This window comes from Lagenorhynchus albirostris, chromosome 9, assembly GCF_949774975.1.
Source record: "Lagenorhynchus albirostris chromosome 9, mLagAlb1.1, whole genome shotgun sequence".
Taxonomy (NCBI): Eukaryota; Metazoa; Chordata; class Mammalia; order Artiodactyla; family Delphinidae; genus Lagenorhynchus; species Lagenorhynchus albirostris.
In genome coordinates, this window is record NC_083103.1 from 53906058 (window position 1) to 53926647 (window position 20590).

The 20590-nt window shown below is 57.4% G+C and overlaps 1 protein-coding gene across 13 annotated transcripts in view; it reads right to left on the minus strand.

Annotated features, from left to right (window-relative positions):
* Positions 1–16848, minus strand: part of LRRC32 (leucine rich repeat containing 32) — a 353559-nt gene extending 336711 nt beyond the window's left edge. The window contains exons 1-5 of one of the 13 annotated variants that reach the window (XR_009542473.1): positions 13975–13993; positions 11949–12039; positions 5685–7634; positions 2396–2584; positions 459–2149 (exon numbers count right to left, since the gene is read on the minus strand). Coding sequence is in view for 12 of the 13 variants with exons in the window: in XM_060160075.1 (XP_060016058.1) it covers positions 5730–7634; positions 11949–12039; positions 13975–13982 (2004 nt within the window). In the remaining variant the exon portion in view is untranslated. Of the gene's footprint in view, positions 1–458; positions 2150–2395; positions 2585–3347; positions 7635–11948; positions 12040–12893; positions 12935–13974; positions 14032–14184; positions 15955–16003; positions 16687–16711 lie in introns of those variants that run through there. The other 12 variants (XM_060160073.1, XM_060160077.1, XM_060160081.1 and 9 more) reach the window with 12 other exon arrangements.
* Between the last annotated feature and the right edge of the window lie 3742 nt (positions 16849–20590).

A 20590-nucleotide genomic window follows, 5' to 3' on the forward strand; every position in this document is an offset into this window, starting at 1 on the left:
ACAAACTCCCAGAACACAAAGTCTGGACCTCCCTCGTGGCGCTGACCACTTCCTGCTTGGGCTGTAGTGTGGCCCCTCCCTCCACCCAATAGGCAGAGGCTCTGCCTGCCTGTTCCCAGGGATCCCGCAGGGCCCAGGGCCCAGCGTCAAGCAGATGCTCAAGCCTAACATGTGAACAGCACTGCGTGTTTTGGGGGGGGGGGTGCAGTGATCATGACCCCATTTCACAGATGGGGAAATGGAGGCACAGACCAGGGGCATGACTTGCTCCCAAAGCAAAGCGGCAGCACAGCCTAGACTCAGCCCTGCATTTCTGGTCCCAGAGGCAGCGCTCTTTCCAGGGCAGCTTGGTGGGAGGTGGGAGTAGGGTGGGGTGGGGTGGGAGCTGGGTCCTGAGAACCAGCAGGCCAGAGAAATTTGGAGTTCGAATGGCCAAGTTCAGGGAAAGCACAGCTGGAGAGGAGCCAAGGTATTTATTATGCTTGGTTTCCAGCTCCAAACAGAGCTGATGGATGGAGCTGCTCCAGTTCCTATAAACAGCTCGGGCCTCCCTCCCCTCCACCCCTCCACGTTCTCAGCACCACAGCTCCAACTCATCCCAGTGAGAGTGGGGTGGGGGAGAGATGACCAAGGGAGGAGAAGGAGAAGAGAAGAGGGGTTGGGGGGAGAGAGGAGGATGAAGAAGAGAAGCCAGGGTCCTAGAGGCAAGAGGAACTGAGGGGAATGAGAGTGGTGAGAGCAGATTCCTGTTCCCCTGGGCAGCCCACACCCTGCAGTCCCTCTGTGTCCTCTATGTTCCTGGGGTCTGTCTGAGAAGTTTATCACCCATTCTTGGTCTGAGGGCCGATGTTAATCCCCACAAGTGTTTAGGTCCTGGAGGGCAGGGCCATCCATTCAGGAAACCTTTCCTGAACTTGCCTCTGTGTTGGCTCGGGCCCAGGGGACACAGAAGGGTCTCTGGGTAAGACCTCCTTCCAGGAGCTCCCGGTCTGGTAGTGGATCAGGCAGACATCCCAGTGTTGTGGCCCCGGGCAGCCCAGGGCTGATGGCAGCTGGAGGAGGGAAATCAGGGCAGTCTCCCCAGAGGAGGTGATGCAGGTAAGCATTGAAAAAGGAGGAGTTTGGCAGGGGGGTCAGGGCAGGTGAGACATTTCAAGTAGAAGAGGTGGGAGAGAGCCAGAATTGGGAGGGTCAGGAAGCAGTGCTGCCTAATGGTTAAGATTGCTGGCTCCAGAGAGGAGCAGGGCAAACCTGGGCTCAAGTCTCAGCCCTAGCACTTGACAGCTGTGGCATCTTGAGTCTCAGTTTCTCTAAAGTGAGGATGATAATAATAGAAATCTCTCCAAAGAGTGTTAGAATTATATACGACCGTGTACATCAAGTATTCAGCGCAGGGCCCACCCGGAAGTGCTCTGTCAGCTCTGAATAGGAGGTGGGAGGTGGCCAGAGAGAGATGAGGATGGAGGGCCGCAGGGACCCGGACTTGCAGGGCCTCTGAGCTGCTGAACAACAGGGGCACAGAAAGCAGACTGTGGATCCTGGGTCCTGGGGGATCGTGCCAGCCCAGGGAACTGACCGGGGGAGGCATCTGGTGGGCCAGGGATGCCGGCTTCCTCTCCTCCTACCCGGCCTGCGAGCCCGGCTCTTGCTGGGCCGGGTCCTCGTGGGTTGAGCGAGCCAGGTGACCTGACACCACAGTCTGTCTGTGACAGGGGCTGTGCAAGGGCATCCTCTCGCCCTGGAACTTGCCGGATGCTCCGATGACCTAGTTGGCAGCTGTGTCCACGTTCGGCTGAAAACAGGAATTTCTGCCTTGCTGGGGGTCTTGGTCAGGTGAGCAAAGTCCCCTGTTTGCCAGGAAAAGGGGTTAGGGGCCTGGTGGGCTCCCAGGTTCCCAGAGTCCTGGGTTGAGCTCAGCCCATGCTACTGCCCTCCTGCAGGCCTTCGGGCAGCACCTACTGTGTGCCATGGCATTGCGTCACATACCCTCTCACCGCCTAGCCCCATCCATGAAATAGGCATTTCAGTTTTTCCTTTGGAGAGTAGGAGCTGGGAGCAGCAACTGGGAGCTGAGAGGTCACAGCCAGGGAGGAAGCTGGGCTGGAGAAATCTCCAGGACGCTTGCGGATGGGGGAGGCGGAGCTGGAGCCTGTGGGAGAGGAGGTGGAGAAGAGAAGGTTGGCACCTGCAAAGGGGGTGATGTCTGGGTGTCAGGCAGCTGAGAACGGGAGGCGGGGCCACATGAAGACAAGCACAAGGGGCTGCAAAGTGGGAGACCAGGGGGACCACTCCCTGCCCTCTAGACTCTACCTCAGCCCGTTGCCTGACTCCCACCCCCACCCCAGGTGAGGTGGCTCTTGTCCCCTTCCCCAGAGCCCACAGCCCACACCCTCACCCTCCAACCCCCTTCTGGGAACCACGCATGCTCTTCTTCTGGCCCCTCTTGGTTCGTCCAAGTTCAACCTTGAACTGCAGCCTGGCCGCTCACTCTCAATCCTCCAGCCCCTGGGAGACCTTTAACTCTCTAGCAGGGGAGGCCTCTGGTGTCAGGGTATCGGGGCTGGACGCTCAGGAGAGGCTGGGGCTGGAGACAGAGATGTGGGCATTGTCAGAGCGATGGGGTGGCTACGTCAGTGAGGGTGATGGCATTCCTGAGAGAAGCGTCCTGCTGATCGCCGTTCTGATGATGACCGTGGAGCAGAGCCTGAGAGGAAGGCACCTGGGGTCCTAGATGTCGGAAGAGTGTGCCGAGGGGGAGGTGTGGGTGATGGGGGGATAGAGGTGAGGGGCCCCGCAGCTTGGTGACCTCAGCTGGGGGGGAAGGGGGACAGCTGGAGGCGGCCTGGGATGGGTTAGGATGGAGGGGAGGGAGAGGAAGCTACTTTCCCTAGAAGTTTACCCATGAAGTAGGGAAGGAAAGGGGAAAGTGGCTTAAGGGTCTCCTTACTGTTCGTAAGATGGGCAAGACTTGAGCACAGCTGAAGTCTGAGAGGAAGAAGCAAACAGAGAGGAAAGGCTGAAGGAGAGGAAAGAGAGAAAATGGAGCTGCAGAGGAGGGAAAGGCGCTCAGCGGCTCCTGCTGGAAGTCACTTTTCTCAGTGGTGGGTGGGGAGTGAGGTTTGCTGAGTGTGAGGGGACAGAGGTGTGGCAGGGACACGATGGGGGCTGAGGCACCCAGGTCCAGGATGGTGATGACCCAGAGCCTCCGTCTCCCACCCAGCGGGCCTCAGCCTGTCTCCCCAGGGGTTTGCCACGAGGCTTCAACGGCTGGAAGGGAAGTAGAGGAGGGCAGGGTTCAAGTGGATGCAATGATTCCCCGCAGCAAGGAGGAGGCCGGCAGGCTGCACTGTTTCTCCAAAATCCGTTTTTAATACATTCACGTGGGTTACACAAAGAGCTGGCCCCGAGGCCTGGGTTGTAGCCTGGGTCCTGGGGAGTGAGAGCAGCATTGTGTAGTGTTCTCAAAGATCAGGCATGCAGGGGCCCACACCTTGCCCTCCAGGCCTGAGGAAGAGTGTTTGTGTGCAGTGAGCACCTGTGGTCATGATCCCAAACAGAAATGGACCCGCCGGCTGCCCCACTTGCCACCAGGGCCCCGGGCTGGGGCCAAGCCACCAGGCTCTAGCCCCGGCTCTGCCGTTGACTCCCTGAGTCCTCGACCTGCTCTGGGCCTCATCTGTAAAATGGGGTGGAGAGAGGGGCATTTTCATCATCTCACACTTTACCGAGCACCATCGTGAGCCTGAGTGCGGGCCAAGCACAGGTAAGAGGGTGAAGACAATGACACAGGGTCCCGGGATTAATCCCAGGGCTTCCTTTCTTCCCAGACGGCCCACGATTTCATGGGTATGAGAAACAGGGGGTTATATCTGGATGGGATTTTTTTTTTTTTTTTTTTTTTTTTTTGCGGTACGCGGGCCTCTCACTGTTGTGGCCTCTCCCGTTGCGGAGCACAGGCTCCAGACGCGCAGGCTCAGCGGCCATGGCTCACGGGCCCGGCCGCTCCGCGGCATGTGGGATCTTCCCAGACCGGGGCACGAACCCGCGTCCCCTGCATCGGCAGGCGGACTCTCAACCACTGCGCCACCAGGGAAGCCCCTGGATGGGATTTTTCTATCCATTTTTCTAGGGGAAAAAAAAGTCCCTGCATGATGAGGACTAGTAAGCGAGTTTGGAGCCAGCATCACCTTGTGATGTGACAGCTGAGAGAGAAGGAAACCATTCAGGTCCAACCACCAAGCCCCGCCCCCCACCCCCTCAATGAGGTCTGAATCCACCTTGTTTCACAGGCGCTGCCACTGACCTGTGCAGCTCTGAGCAAGTCCCATTCTCTTCCTCAGTCTTAGCCTCCGTACCTGTGCAACAGGGAGGTTGGACTCAATGGTTTCAAAGTCCAGGCTATGCTCAAAGGAGGGAGAGGGAAGGAGGGCACGCAAGAGCAAGAAGAGAAAAAGGAGAGCCCGCCTAGTCTGCAAATGGGGGAAGAAGGGAAAATGAGGCACAGAAGGAGGAGAGGGCCTGTGGCTGCCCATCTTCTCTCTGCCCGCCTGGGAGAGAGGAGGGAGAGGAGCGGGTGGGTGTGCACGGCACAGGACGCTCCCGGGCCTTGCTCCTGTCCGCCTAACAGCCTGCAGCCCCTGCAGTGGCCAAGCTCAGGCTCTGGACTCAGGAGGATGTGAGTCTGGAGCTCAGTCCTGGCATTTCTTAGCTGGAGGTCCCTGGAGGGAGACTTTTGGGGCCTCTTGTAAAATGGGATAAAATACGAACCTCAGAGGGTTGTCATAAAGAGGCAGATGCAGGCTTGGGTTTGTCACCACTGCCAAGTGTGGTGCTGAACGGAACCAGACACCTAAGGTTCTCACTCCTGGCTCAGCGGCCAGGGTGAGGCTGGGATGGAGCAGGGCGGCCCCCGGCAGGGAGTAGCGGGGCTAGGGCAGTATCTTGGCCGGTGTGTGCAACACGAGAGTGCCAGGTAGGGAAAGAGCCTGCCCGGAGCAGGAAACGGAATGGTCCAGCGCTGGGCTGGAGCCCAGGGAGAGCGCCTCTTAACCAGGCCCTGCTGGAGCTGCCGCAGCCCGCCTAATAGCACTGGATCCAAGCCTTAGGGGGCTCCAGCTCTCTTCCGGTCACAAGCTTTTTATGTTCCAGAGAAGCTGGAAGTCATCATCAGAAGATGTGACGAACAGTCTGCTTGGACACCTCTTAGACAAATCCTCGTGGTTGGCATTGCCTCTCTCTTACCCTGGCCCAGCAGGGGCAGGGCCATCCACACTCAGCCAGCTGGGGCTGCAGAGCTTTGGGGCCCTGGCTTCCATGCTCTGTGTGGTCACTGCAACCACCTCCCCACCCAGACTGGGCGATGCTGAGGGCAGGGATGTGTCTCGTTCCCTGGCGTCCCCCGTGCCCAGGGCAGGGTGTGGCACAAAACAGACGCCTGGTGAAGACGTGTTGATCCGATGGGTCAACCTTACACTCTGTCACTCCTGCAAGCTGCCCATCTTCCAGCTTCCACAGCTGGACCACACGTGCGCCCTGTGAAGTGAGTCACCGACTGATGCAGCAGGATACAGGGAAAGGAGCCCTGGGCTGGGACCGAGAGACCAGGGTTCTTGGATCCTGGCTCACTGGGTAATAATCTTGGGTCAGTCCCCACCCTTCTTCGTGCCTCTGGCTCCCCCACTGACCTGGCAGGGTCCCCCGACAGAGCTGGTCTGTAGCCCGCAGCCTCTCTAGGCTTTGTACTGCTGGTTGAACTTCTGCCGGCGGACACAGCAGCAGGCGGCCAGCGTGGTGAGAAGGATGGCACACACCAGGGCGAAGGTGAGGATGATGATGAGGTTGATGTTCTTGAGCCCCCCCTTCTCACAGTCCTCAGGACGCACGTGACTCAGGGACACCTCCTCCTGGGAGCCGAAGCGGCAGATCAGGTCCTGGGTGGCGTCCACGTCCACACGGCCCTGGTGCAGCTGGGCCGCCAGCCAGCCGTTGCCGCAGCAGCTGAGGGGGTTCCCCTGCAGGTAGAGGCGCCGCAGGCTGGTCTCCAGGCCACCCATGGCGCTGCCCGGCAGGAGGCTGAAGCTGTTGTTCCTTAGGTCCAGCACCTCCAAGGACACGGCCTGCGTCCAGGTAGGCAGGCGGCTCAGGCGGTTCTCTGCCAGATTGAGCCGCTTGAGGCAGCTGAAGCAGGGCAGGTCCACCTGCAGGACGGCCAGCCCGTTGCCCCGCAAGGCCAGCACCTCCAGGGAGCCCTCCAGGCCCGCCAAGGCCCCTGTGGCCACATCCAGCCCAGGGTTGGCGGAGAGGTCCAGCTCGGTCAGCGGAGTGTGGAGGAAGGCACCTGCCCGGAGCGTCTCCATCTCATTGTCCGCCAGGTTCAGGACGTGGAGGGAGGAGACGCCAGAGAAGGCCACACAGCCCGCGGGTCCAGGCTCACCTGGGCCCCCGCAGGGGCTGACCCGGTTCCCCTGCAGGTTGAGCCTCTGCAGGCTGGCCAGGCCAGCGAAGGTGTACGGGGGCAGGTCCCGCAGGGCGTTGTCCTGTAGGAGCAGCGTCTGCAGAGACCCCAGGGCCCTGGCACCCAGCTCCAGCGTCTCCAGCGCATTGTGGCTCATGTCCAGGAGTGCGAGGCAAGGCAAGGAGCCCACGCGCCGGGCCTCAAAGGCCCGCAAGCAGTTCCGGCTGAGGTTCAGGAAGCGCAGGGAAGTCAGGTGCTCAAGAAAGCCCTCGGGGACGAGCTCAATCTCATTGTAGCTCAGATCCAGATTCAAGAGCTGAGAGAGGGGCTGGGTGCTGGCGTTGCGGCCGGGGTTAGAGAAGGGCAAGGCGGACCAGCCCTCGGAAGGCGCGTGAAGGCCCTCGCCGCCCTGGGGCGGCCCTGCAGGGAGGCGGATGAGGTTGTTAGACACGTTCAGGTAAATGAGTCTCGGAAGCGCGGCCAGGTCGGGGAAGTGGAGCAGTTTGTTCTCCCGCAGGTCAAGCCAGGCGAGCTGATACTGGGCCCGGGGCTCCGGGGCCGTCTGAAAGGCCTCAATACTGTTGCAGCTCAGGTCTAGGACCCGCAGCTGCTGGAGGCTGAAGTCGGAGATGCAGGTGAGGGAGTTCCTGGAGAGGTTGAGGTGTGCCAGGTGGGGCAGGGCTTCGAAGGCTCCGTCCTCGATGTCCATCAGCACGTTGCTGTGAAGGTCCAGCCGCTCGAGCGCGGGCGTGCCCCAGAAGGTGTGGCGGCCCAGGCGCGTCAGGCTGTTCTCCGCCAGCGAGAGGCTGCGCAGGGCGGGCGCCTCCACCAGCAGCCGCTCCGCCAGGCCACTGTACAGGCTGTTGCCAGACAGGTCCAGGGACGTCAGGTGTGGCAGGGGACCCAGACCCCCAGTGCTCAGCGCCGTGCCCACCGCCAGGCGGTTGTGGGCCAGGTTGAGGTGCTCCAGGTGGGGCAGGGCCTGGAAGACCCCTGGCTGGAGGAAGCTAATCTCGTTGGCGCTCAGGTCCAGGTGAAGAAGCGCTGTGTAGAAGCCCAGGGGCGAGGCCAGGATGCTCCGCAGCTGGTTCCCAGACAGGTCGAGGACCTCAATGTCCCGTGGGAGCACCGAGGGGACCTGGAGTAGGCCAAGGCCCCGGCACAAGACTTCCTTGTCCACCTGGGGAGGCGGAGGGCAGGGAGAGCAGCGGGCATTAGTGGGTGCTGTAGGAGGGGCAAGCAGACATGTGCCTCTAGGAAGTATGACTGGAGCCGCCACCAGGCCTGGCCAGGCCTCTCCTCTGTCCTCCCAGCGTGCTCGCCGTCCTCCCCCCCAGCCTAATCACCCCATGTCTGCATTACCCCTACTCTGCTCCCTGTCTCCGGTACCCAGTACGGTGGTGCTGGCATCAGGGAGGGACTCAAGGAAGCTTTGATTGGTAGACAGACAGAGAGATGATAGATAGAAGGACAAATGCACAAACAAAATACTCTATACTGATTATTATCCCATTTTAGAGGACACTAAGCCATGTATCACCTAGAGTGCCCCAGAGCCAGTGAGGAACGGGGCCAGCTGGGACCCAGGCCTCCTGGTTCCACATCCCAGTTTCTTTCCATGGACCCAGAGAGTTCAACTTACCCAGCTGATGTTCTACTAGAAACCACTTTGGGAGAAATGTTTCCAGAAGGGGAAAATGCTATTTGCACTCCTGTCATCGGTGTTAATTTTGGTCTCTCACCCTCAGATCTCATTCAAGCCCTCACTCCACGGGGCAGAGCTCGGGTCCCAGAGCCTGCCTTCCTTGCTGACACTCACCAGATGACCTCGTTCTGCTGCTGCCCCCACCCCCACCAGTGGCTTCACTTTGCATGGTCCAGTCCAGATGGGCCCCTGGAGATGGGGTAGGGGGCAGGAAAAGATGACCAGAGTCTCAACCCACATTCTTTGATGACAAGACTGATTTTGCTGTGTCACATTACCACTCTGGTTTCTTATCCAGAATGTAACTCATCCTTCCCCAGCACCCATTCAGCACTTTATATTTTATTTCGCATTTTCAGACCCCTGGTCTCCCTGGATCTTCACAATAGCCTGCCCGTCAAATCTGATCACCCCTCTTTAAGAAACCCAAGGTTAGAGAGGGGAAGGGAGGCCCCAGAATCATCCGGCTGGTGAGGAACAGAGCTGGCTTTTGAACCCCAGTCTCTTAACAACCAAAGACCCCACTTTTGTCCCTCCATCACATGTGCCTTCAGGGGTCAGAAATCTTTCCATGGAAATGCAATCTCCCTCTGTCTTTTCCCACACACCAGGAACCCCAGCCTTTCCCAGCGAAGGCTCTGGCTTCCATAACCACCAAGCTCAGGCCCACTCCGCCCTGGCCTCTCTGTCTCCACTGACCCCTTTCCGCCAGCCAAATGCATGGCAACTGTTCAAAAACTCCACTCTGACCGTGCTGCCCTCGGCTTAAACCCCTTCCGGGCAAAGTCCAGCACCCTCAGCAGAGTTCAAGGCTGCCTGTGACCCCTGCTGACCTGTCCCCTCTCCTCCCAACCCACTCCAGCCCAGCCCACACCTGCCCACTGCCCACTGTGCCCTCCCACACCCACCTCTGGGCCTCCTCCTTGCTGTTCCCTGTACTGGTTATGTTCTTCCCAACCAGATCAGCATGGTGAACTCTGTGTGCTGAGCTCCAAGGTCTCCTCCACCTGGAAGCCTTCCCTGACTGCCGGGCAGGTCGGGGCCTCCTCTGGGCTCTCACAGCCCCTGTGCTTCCTCTCTCATAGCTTTGGCCCCCTGAATTGTGACTGTTTGTGTGCAGACCTGCTAGACAGTAAGTTCAGGGCAAACAGGGTTTGACTGAGTGACTACTGTGGACCTGGGCCATAGAAAGTGCTCAGTATATCTTTCAGTGAATGAAAGAGTCACAGACATCATCAGCTTAGTAAAAGTCTGAGGGATTGACTGAATCACCTTTCTGAAAGGAAAAGAAAAGAGATGATGAATATATTCAGACTAGAGTCAAAGACCGTCAGAGCAAAAAGGGTCCAGCCCACCCACTGCCCAGATGGGGAGACTGAGCCTAAAGATGGCAGTGACCTGCACGAGGTCACAGCGAGTCAGTGGCTGAGCCGACAGGGCAGGAACACCAGCCTGGGTGTTCCCCAGCTGGCCCAGCTCTCAGCTTCCTCCCAAGAGCTCCAAGGTGAAGCGGGGGGCGGGTGGGGGGAGAGGAACGGACTGCCCTCCATCAGGCAGTGCGACTCTTCCAGCTCCATGCGGCTTCCGACTCCACGGTACTGCCCTACTCAGAGGCCCGAGGACACCCCTGCAGTTGGGCACCCATGCAAACTGGAATCCCACCTCGGCCACCCTGCCAGACCTGCTTGGCTCCGTGCCCCATCCTCCCTCACAACCGCCTCTGCCAGCTAGGGCCACTGGGCACAGCCTGCCTATCCGTACCCTCAGCTCCGCAAACCATCCTGATTAAAGAAGAAACAGCAAAATGAACACAAACACAGTGTGTGTTGGGGGATGGGGCTTAACCCACCTGCAAGCCCACACCCCGTTTCACCCCAGAGGCAATACTCAAAGGCTCCTTGGGGTACCAGCTCCTGAGAGCTGAGGCGGGACTCAAAGCTAGCCAAGTCCAGCACCTAATCCTGCTTTCTGCCCAGTGCCCAGGACCCCTGTCACAGAGGCCCAGAGGGACTGCTACAAGGCACAAGGCAGGGCTGCCCAGCTCTCCAGTCCAGTCTAGGAAGGAGCTTGAAGGCGTGGGCAGCTCTCAGAACCCCATTTGTCGGGTACCCACCGCTCCCTGAGCTCCAAGCTGAGTGACTTATTTGGAGAGGGCTCTTGGGGGCATCAGCCCTTAATCAAGTTCAGAGCTTCCCCGATGACCCCCTGTCTACTCTCTGGTATGCCAGGACTCCGCTGTCCAGCTCTTTTTTTTTTTTTTAGAGGGAAGAGGGTGTCACTCATCACCATTTTACCACCTGCACATAGAAGGGAAGCAGGGTAGGGAGAGTTACCCGGCAGTGGGCAGCATGAGCTCGGGAGAGATGGGTTCGAATCTTGGCTCTGTTGCCTCCTATCAGTATGACCTTGTGGGTCACATCTCTTCTCCCAGCCTTGGCTTCCTCGGCTGAAAAGAAGTTTTCTCTCATAAAATGAGAGAAAGCCCTTAGCGTGGAGCAGGCCCCTTGTTAGCCCTCGGCACGTGGCAATTCGTTTTTACTATTTTAAAAAGCATCAAAACCGCTTCCACGGGAGTTCAGAAATTGCTTTCCTGCCTGTTACCTCATTTGCCCCAAATCCAAAGCCCACCCAGTTCCCCTCTGCCTGTTGGGTGGCCCAGACCCTTTATCTCTCTGAGTCTACTGCCCCAGGTGGATGTGGGGCTGCATTTGGTGACGTCTGAGGCCTTCTCTGCCTGTTATTCTGGGTGCTGGGAATCCCAGAAGGGCTCCAAGGAGTAAGAAGTGAGGTGGCAACAGCAGGACACTGCAAACCCCAGGGAAGGGGTGCAGGGCCCTGGCTGCCATCTCATCCAGCCTCCAAGAGCAGCTGTCCATCTTGTGCCGTAAGCTTCCAGTCTCAGGGCCAGGTGGGGCCCCTGGAGGGCCAGTCCCTTCCCCAGCACAAGCTCTGGTCTTGACTTCAATGATTGCCCAGCCTTACGAGTGGACCTAGAGGGTTCCTTTTCTCTGTACCCCACAGGGTCACAGTAACCTCAGGGCTAGTCTCCCTGACTCCTGGCAGGAAAATGGAACAAAGTGAATCAAACCTGGTCGCTGCCCTTGAGAAGCTCTTGGTCTGGTAGCTGAGACAGGTGTAGACCATTCAGCAACTTACCCTATGCACTCAATATTGAGATGGAAGGAAGCTTAGGGCTGTGGGGGCCCCAAAAGGGATCAAACAGAACCAGGTCGGCCTGGAAGGGGTCAGGGGAAGCTTCCTGGAGAAGGCAGCATTTGACTCCGGCACTAATAAGTGAGAGGCATCACGGCAGAGATGTGGCAGATGGGCTCGAGTTAAGGAGCCCAGTTAGGAAAGGGGATTCGTCCCCCGAAGGGGCCTAGTACAGAAGAGCCTTTCCCAGATGCCCACTCTAAATTCCCCACACATATACCTATGCCTTGTCAGCCAGCTAGACCCACTGCCCTTTGGGGGCCGCTTGAAGGGATAGAGTCCAATATTGGCCCTAGTTGAATGACCTTGGACAAGTTACCCAACTTCTCCAAGCCTCAGTTTCCAACTCTATAAAATTGGAGTAATGGTACTTACCCAGCAGGATTAACAGTAAACAAGGCATTTAAGCATTCTAGTAGGTACTCATTAAATGCAAGGTTTAAAGGCATTAAATGCATTCCCCTTCCTTTTCTGACCCCTCTAGCCTCTGGCTTCTGGGGCTGGGGCAGTAGGACACCCCCGGGCAGGGGGTAGGGGGAGACAGGGAGTTCTCCCTGCCAAGGCAGAGCTTCTTACCTTCTTACAGGGCACCTTGTCTCGGTGTTGGGAGGTAGCCAGGCCCAGGGTCAGCACGGCCAGAAGCAGCAGGATCCGGTGGCTCATGGCTCTGCACAGGGCAGGAGGAAAGGGGAAGGCTGTAAGACCACAGGCTCCTTCCCACCGCTCCTTCCTGTCTGTACCTGCCCTCAGGGAACCCCAGACCGCAGCTGTAGCTGGACCAAAGGTGCTCTGAATGGGGTACCTTGTGAAGGAGATGGGAAAAAGGGCTGCAGCCCATCACAAAGGGCCTTCAGTGCCAGGCCAAGGAGCTAGGCCATTACCCTGGACAAGAGTATTTAAGCAGTGGGTGACATGGTCAGATTTGGGATTAAAAGACCCTACCTGGAAGACAGCCTGGAGGAGGTGAGCAGGAGGGAGAGGGACCCTAAGGGCTGCCCTGGCCAAGCTCAGGGCTGGGGTGGGGTGAGGTGGGGAGCTAGGCCTCTGACTCCAGTTCCACCCAGGCCACAAGCAGGTCCCCCCATCCTAGCTCTTCAAGCCCCAAACGGAATTCCTCAATCCCCCCACCCGCAGACCTTTATTTTGCCCTTTCTCTTTTGATTTTCTGGTTGTCGAGTCCCTGCCATTGTTTGAAGGTTGGGCCTGGAGCCTTGACAGGAAGCCCCGCCAGGAGGCCTGCCCTGCCCCCAGCACTGCGGGCTGTGGACTTCCCCAGGAACAGGCTGCCAGGCCCTTAACTTTCACTGAAGCCACCGCCCACGCAGTGGGACACCCAGGCATGCTGGGCCAGCCCTTCTCTCTATGAGCAGCGGGGCTGAGGTTGAGGGGGACCACAAAGCCCTCAGGAGGGTCACATCCCAGTGCTGCTAGGGGCTCATTCACTGAGAACCTGGGCCAAGTGCTAGGAATACACAGCTCAATCCATCAATTTCACTCATTCATTCATTCATTCACTCACACCTTTACTGAATGCCTCCTCTTGTCTGGTTCTGTCCTGGGAACTGGGGACACAAATAAAGGCACAGAAGAGACCATAATACATACAAAACATTAACAAGGAGAGACACATAACGCCCTCCAAGAGCACTGGACCCAGTCACCCACACCAGACTGCTCCCTCTGTCTCCTCCACTGACCTGCTCTGTGACTTTGTACAAGTCACTTCACCTCTCTGAGCCTCAGTTTCCTCTTCTGAGGCTAATGCCAACCTTGAAGTTTTGTTAAAGATCAAGTGAGACATATTCTGTGCCACTTACAGAGCCCTCATTATGCACCAGGCACTCTTGTTGACGCTATACATGTATGAACTCATTTAATCTTTCCAATAATTCAACGACTTGGTTCCATGATCACCATTCTTACTGTTCATGCAGGAAAACTGAGGCTCAGAGAAATTAAGCAACATGCCCAAGGTCACACAGCTAACAAGGGGCAGGCCCAGGAAGTCGGGCTCCTGGGTCTGTGCCCTTAACCTCTACACTATAAGGTCTCCTGCAGGTAATCAATAAATAAGTGCTGAATTGTGACTCTGAGGGACGTTTTGGAAGAGGCATTTATAGAACCTTTATGGCTGAGTCTTTACTGTTAGAACCCATAAACATCCTTGCTATGAATTTTAAATGAAGGTGGGTGCTCTGAGGTCCTTTCTGGTTCCAACAGGCAAAGGCCCGAGCCGAGCCGTGTCTTTTAAGCCCTGTTCCCTGGGTTCTCCCGGGGCCATGGACCCCCTGCCCCACAGATGTCCTCCTCTCACCTGCATTACAGGTTGGGTTTTCACAGGAAATTTGGTTCTGCTGTTTAAAAAGCAGAACATCACCACCTTTTTGAATGCTAGGGTACTCAGAACTGAGTGGAAACCCCTCAGCGGGGCTTCGAGGCCCTTGGGGAGTGCTCCCTGCCCAGCCAGCTCTTCTCTCCAGCTTCATTTCTCACTGTCCCTTCTCCCACTCTGTGTTCTGGAAGCCTCATACTTCCTTCAGTTCTCTGAGCATCTTTTCACTGCCCCAAACCCTCACTTCCTCCCCTCTCTTGTGCTGAATACCTCTTCATCCTTTGGGTCTCAGCCTAGATGTCACCTCCTCCAAGAAGCCTTCTCTGGTTTCCCAAGTCTGGGCTATATATTGGCATTGAGCACTTCATCACTCCGTGGTTCCCTCCCCTTTACCAACCCCCCCCCCCAGCCGCACCACCACCACCATGGGAAGTGCCCCCAGGGCAGAGGGGCCTCACTCTCCTCTGGGAACCATCTTACACTGTGCAGGCTGGGGAAGGCGCTGAGAATTGACATGAGGCGCCTCGGTGACACGGTGACGCTGGTGAGAGCAGTTTTTCTCCTGGACTCTCCCTTCACCTCCCTGCCACACTCCTTCCCCCCATCAGCAGGTTCTGTCTGCTTTCCCTAAAACACAGACTCTGGATCTGCCTACCTCCCTCCTCCATCACTGCCACAGACTGAGGCACCATCACGACCCTGGGCCTCGACCCCAGCAACAACCTGACCTCTTTTAGTCTGTCCTAAGCATGGCAGCATGAGTGACGTCTTTCATGAATCTCACTGCTTGAAAACCTCCCATAAAATCGAAGCTTATACAATCTCCTCTCTGACTCCATCTACCATGTGCTCTTCCCTCACCAAATTCTAGCTTTCTCACCATCCCTCAAACACAGCAAGTGCATTCTTGCCTCAGGGCCTTTGCCCTTGCTGCTCCCTCCACCTGGAATGCTCTTGCCCAGATCTGCACGTGTTTTATTGTTTTCCTCTCATTGATCATTTCCCGATCATTTATTTCTTATTCTATGAGAACAGGGATCTATTAAGCGGTGCTCACTAAAAGTCAACTGAACAAACAGCAAAGTGAGGGGTAGCAGTCCACGGCAAAGGGCTGAGCAGTGAGTGCGAGGTGAGGATAAGGAAGGACCTGGATTAGTTCTGAACCTGAGGGCACTGCTGCCCAAAGGGGCACTCGTTTCCCCCTGCCCTGCCTGCCAAATTCCACTCTATCCCTGAGGTGAGCATCTGAGCCTCCAGGAGGGCCCGTCCCTGCAGCACGTGGAACTCCACCCTGCCATCTAACAGAAAGGGGCCCCTCGGCAGTGGACACCCTTGAGCAGTGCCCTAGACACAGTGTGGAGAATTTGAGGGTTACTCGCTCTCAAGAGGGAGGATTGGGATAATTGAGACCCAGTCTCCCATCCAGACTCTACTGCCCACCAGCCCTGCTCCCTGGGGCAAGTCCCTTAAGCTTTCAGGGTCTCAGTGTCCCATCTGTAGGGCAAGCAGCCTGGTTCCTGTTTTGCCACTGTTTGACCCCAATGGTTGTGATGACCAAGCTGAGAATGGCTGTGAAGTCACCCTAGACACATATTGTCTTTCCCAGCTGGGACAAACCCACAGGGCTGAGCAGCCCAGGCGAGGTAAGGAGTGCTGAAGAGGGAGGCCCCAGGCCAGCAGACAAGTGGCCTAGGCAAGAGGACGCAGGACACATCTTAGGACACTGACTGGGGGGAGAAGTGCCAAAGAATATGCGTGTGTGTGCGTGTGTGCACGCGCACAATGTGGGGAGGGAGAGAGAGAGAGAGAGAGAGAGAGAGAAAGGGGGCGGAGGGCAACACCTACTACCATAATAAGCCCACCCCTAGTGTTTAAGGATGTTAGATACTCTTCTAAGCACTTGTCCTATATCATTTCATTTAATTCTCACAACAAGCCAGTGAAGCAGTTACTATAATTTCCATTGTACAGATGAGAACACTGAGGCTCAGAAAGGTGAAGTGACTTACCCCATAGTTACCCAGCTCATAAGTGTTTTGGGATTTAGCCCCAGGTCTGTATGACCCAAATGCTGTGTTTTCTCCAGCACGTGCTGAGCTGCTGGCCCCCTATAGTTTGTCCATGAGGAAAATAAGGCTCAGAGAGGTGACTTACTCAAAGTCACACAGGCAGTAAATGGCAGAATCAGGATCAGAATCCAGCCTGTCTGCCTCCAAAGCAAATGTTTCCACAACACCAGGCCAAGACCTCCCTCTCTAACCCCCTCCAACCAACCCCCAACCCCAGCAGACAGGCTCACAGTGCTGGGCTCTAGGGTGCTCCTCTCCCTCCTCTCAGCCTGGATCACTGGCAGAGTGGGGTCCTGGGAGAGCTGCTGTGGACGTTCCCAGCCAGCAGTGAATCACTAAGGGCAAGCCCCATTCTGGAGACATGTGCATCCCACGGGGGAATTAGACCTTAACCCAAAGGAATGTGGCTGTGATGGCGGAATTTCAGGCAGCTGAGGGTGGGGGTGGGGGTCCCTCACGTCTTACCACCCATGAAGAAGGCTGGCTGCGGAGCTCCTTGGAGGGAGGTGGGTGCCACCCCCCCCATCCCCGCCCCTAGAGATGGGCAGGCTATCTGGTGCGGTGGGATGGGAAGACTCACGCTCGGCCAGGGTCAGAGGGCAGTAGCAGACCAGATTCAAATCCCGGATTGCCCTTGACTAGCTGTGTGTTCTCTGCTCAAGTGCTGGCCTTTTAGCGCTTGTTTTCCCATCTGTCAAATGGGAACGCCTGCCTCGCCCTTCGCGGGAAAGATCCGCTGAGCTAGGAGCCTTGGAGACTTCTGGAGTCAACCCTGGCTCCACGCGCAAAGCAGGGGGCGGTGGCGGGAGGGGACTGTTGAAGTTCCGCGTCTCGATGGACTAGTCCCAGCCCAGCTCCGCGCCGGGTGCTCGAGAGGGGCGCGGGACCGCCGGTTCCCCGAGGGGGCCGGCCAGCCTCGCCCGCTGGGCGGCTCCTACCTGGCTCAGCGCGGCCGCCGCTCCTCTCCCGGGCAGCCCCGGCACATTTTGCGCAAACCTGCCCTCCCCGTCCCACCCCGCGCCAGACCTCGGGGTCACGGCCCGAGGAGGCGCACGGCCGCTCCACCGCCCCACGGGAACCGGACCCGCGAGAGGGCAGCTCGGGCTCCAATTTAAATACCTCTCCCGCCGACCCGCCCCACCACGCCCCCCCCCTCGGCCCAGCCGCGGGGTCCTAGCGCCGGGCCGGCACGCCCCCGTGTGACTCGGTTTATCCGGAACCCGCGAGGGGGTGAAGCTTTTTCTTGACGCTGAAACCCGGACTGGGAAGGGGCGGGTCGAAGTGGGCGGGATGAAAGGGCGGGGATGGAGAGGGGTCGCTAAGGAAGCGCTGTGCCAGCCAGGCCGCCCCGGGCCGCCGCACGTGCAGTTCGTGGCCCCGCGGGGTCCAGGGCGGCGGGTGGCTCTAGCAGCCGCGGGTCCTCAGAGGAAATCCGGCCTGGCCCCGATTTCCCCCGCTGTCGGCGCCGCCGCACTTAGCCGGGGAAACAGGAGAGGTGACACGGCGGGGCTGAACGCGGAAGGAAATGACCCTTCGCTGGCCCTGGGGTGGCCACAGAGGGGGTTCCCCACACCGAAGCCGTCCCATCTGGTGAGTCCAGGCAGGTCACTTCTCCTCTCTAGACTGTGCTCTAGTGTCCAGACTTTTCCTCCTTCATCATCTCCTGGGCCCTTAAGCAGCCCTGTGAAAAGGTCCCATCAAACCCCCCAGAATTCAGGTGGAGAAACAAGCTGTGGATGGGGTCATCGAGTATAAATAAAAATCACTTGTCTGGGACTAGTAAGGTCCCCATTTATATTTAGGGAAACCGAGTCTCAGAGAGGTTAAATAGCCTATCCAAAGTCACACAGAATATAAGAGACAGGGATTTCCCCCAAGTCTGTCCACAAAGCTAAGCCCTGCCCAAACTGGGTACACTTTTCCAGCACTATGTTAGTCAGGTTGTCTTTGAGTGCTGTGCAAAAAGTAGCACGGTGGTATTATTGTCTTTTACGTGGAAGGTTGAGGCGCATCTTCCCCAAAACCACGTCCTCTTCTAGATGCCTTGGCCCTGCCAGGTCACAGCTACCCTGCCCTGCCCTGCTGGGTGTGGACCTGAGGAAGGGGAGCCTAGGAGAGGAGGGTCACAGCTGTCCTTCAGGCCCTGGTTCCAAGGGTAGAAGAGAATTCCTCCTCCAAAATGTTTCTCTTCCGTGATGGTCACCAGCCCTGAGAGTAGTACAGCATGTCCCATTTTACCGGTGGGAAGGTGACCGCCCAAAGCTTTGTGGTAAATCAAGGTGAAGCCAGACTTAGAAGCTGGGTTCCCTGAATTCTGTATAGATGGCAGCTGCATTTCCTTCCTCCCATCTGGCTTACTGTGGGGACAGGCCTGGGGAGATGGGGACAGCTCAGAGAAGACAATCTGTGACAGCTAGGAGGGCAGGGTGGGGGTGGGGCAGGGCCTAACCTAAACTCAGAGGAGGAGATCAGGGAAAGCTTTCCTAAGGAGGGACCTGAGCTGCTATGAGGGCATAGGTAGGAAAGGTCACAGGACCTGGGAAGGGTGTCCACACCTTCCTCTCCCTCCCAGCCACCGGGAACCTCAGATCTATGCTGAGGGAGGGCCCAGCTGGTCATCGCAACGCCCTCTCCCCACCTCGCCGGCTTTAGTCCTCATCTGGTCAAATGGAACCTCAGTTTCCCCATCTGTAAAATGGGAAAGATAGTAGCTTCTTCTCGGGTTGGTGCCAAAACTAAGAATAACGGACTTAGCCTGGGGCCTGTACCCAGTGGGTGTTAGGCAACTTCTGGCTGTCTTTATTGTGGCGATTAATGATGTCTCTGCCACACCCTGTGGGCTTCCTTTTCCAGATCCTTGTCGAAGGGGCCAAATGTCCAGGAAGTGCTTCGCAGCAGCCCTGCAGCATGGGCAGAACATGGCTGAGTTGGACTCAGACAATTCCTGGGCTCTCCCACCTGACCTGCTCGCCCCACATCCAGCGCCACCTCACCCTTCTCTGAGGTGCTGCGGGCAGAAACCGCTGGGCTGGCGCAGAGCTCTGGCTGGGGCTGGGGTAGGGTGGGGCTGGGGCTATGGCGGGCTCGGAGGAGAGCGACCTGCCTCCCACACACCCCCAAACGCTGCGGTTGTGGTTAGTCAGTTCACAGGGGTCCACTTCACTCAGTGCCTGGATGGGGCTCCCCAAGAGTTGGAGACAGATGGGCAACCAAGCGTGCCTACCCGCTGCAGATGCCTCTTGGGACTGGGGGCTGAAATCAGGAACCCCACGTGCTCAACGCCCCTTCCTTCACCTTTTCACTTCTTCAGCGTTCGTGTTGCTGTGGGACTTTTGGCAGTTTGCTTGATCTTTCTGACCTCAGTTTGCTGATCTGCAAAGTGAGACTAATAATAACACCTGATGTTCTGGCTTGTTGTGAAGCCCAAATTGCAGCAACGTGTGTAAATCCCTGGTCGGGGGCCTGGCCTGTGGTCCTTGCCCAGGAAACATGACCTCCCTTCCCTGGCAGGTCCCGGAATCAAAACATACAGGACCTACCCTTGTGGAGCTCCCAGACCAGATGGGAGGCAGATGAGAACATAGGATGATGGAGTCCAGAAAACTCAAAGGCCAAGTCTGGGAGCCGGAGCTGGATATGAAGGGGGAGGAGAGGTGAGAACTGAGCAGGGTTGGATTTGCCTGGTAGCCATGTGGAGGGTGGCTTTCTTTTAAAGGCCACCAAGGCCAGCTTTCCATCCAATGTTGCTTAGTGCCCGCTCGCACCCCTCCAGCAATGGGGCGTCCTCCTGGACAGCTCATCAATGGGGGGCTCATCTTCACTGTGTTGGTATTTTTGCGGAAACGCTTCTGTACCCTCATGCATCTGTCAGTGAAGATAGGAGACACATCTTTTCCTGTGTCTTCAGGACTACCATTCTGAGATGAGAAAACCCTCCCAGGCACGAAGACAGGCTCAAGGCTCCCTGGGGGGGGGGGCGGTTTCTTAGGCCAGGCTGATAACCAAGGCTCCCAAGTAGGAGTGAGTGCCCAGGAAGGCAATGATGTGCACATCCCATCTGACCTCGGACAAGTCGCTAAACCTCTCTGAGCCTTGCTGGCCTCATCTAACTGTAGAAATGGGGTGGGAAGGACCATGGCACCCTGGACCCCCAACTTAGTTTCTGCTGCTCTTTTTACTGAACGCCCACTGTGGGCCAATCCTTTATCTCATGTGGCAAATCAGGATAAAGATAGCCACAGACAGCCTCAGGTGTCTTTAGTCTCAATTACTGACTAAGACACGGAGGCTCAGCGAGGTTAAGTAACTGGCCCAAGTCACACAGCTTGGGAGCCAGGAATTGAACCTGGGTCTCCAGACTCGCAGACTCCCAGACCAGATCTCAGTGCAGGGATGTGGCTCTCCTCCCTCCCTGCCCCTGCCCAGCACCACTGTGGGCCCCCAGGGAGTCAGGGAGTTTCCTCGTCAGCCCCTTTGGGGGCCCTGCCTTCTGTGGCAAAACCCTGGGTTCCCCAGTTCTCCTCCTGCCCACCCTCCCATGCTCCCTAGGGCAGCTAGGTTTAGACCAAACCAGCTATGGGCCACCTCCCAGAGGGACAGTAGGATAGGAGAGAAAATGCTTGGTGTCAGCTGTAGGGAGTTTGTGAGCCAAAAAGCCACCTAGGGTGCTTGGGAAACAAACGCTGATAAAGAGACAGGTGGCGTTTCCTTTCTTCTGAGGACTAGCTTACGTGTTTAATGGGTATAATGAGGGCTGCAGGACCGGGCATGGTGCCAGGTAGTTTACTTGCACTGTCTTCTCACAGCCACCTGGCAAA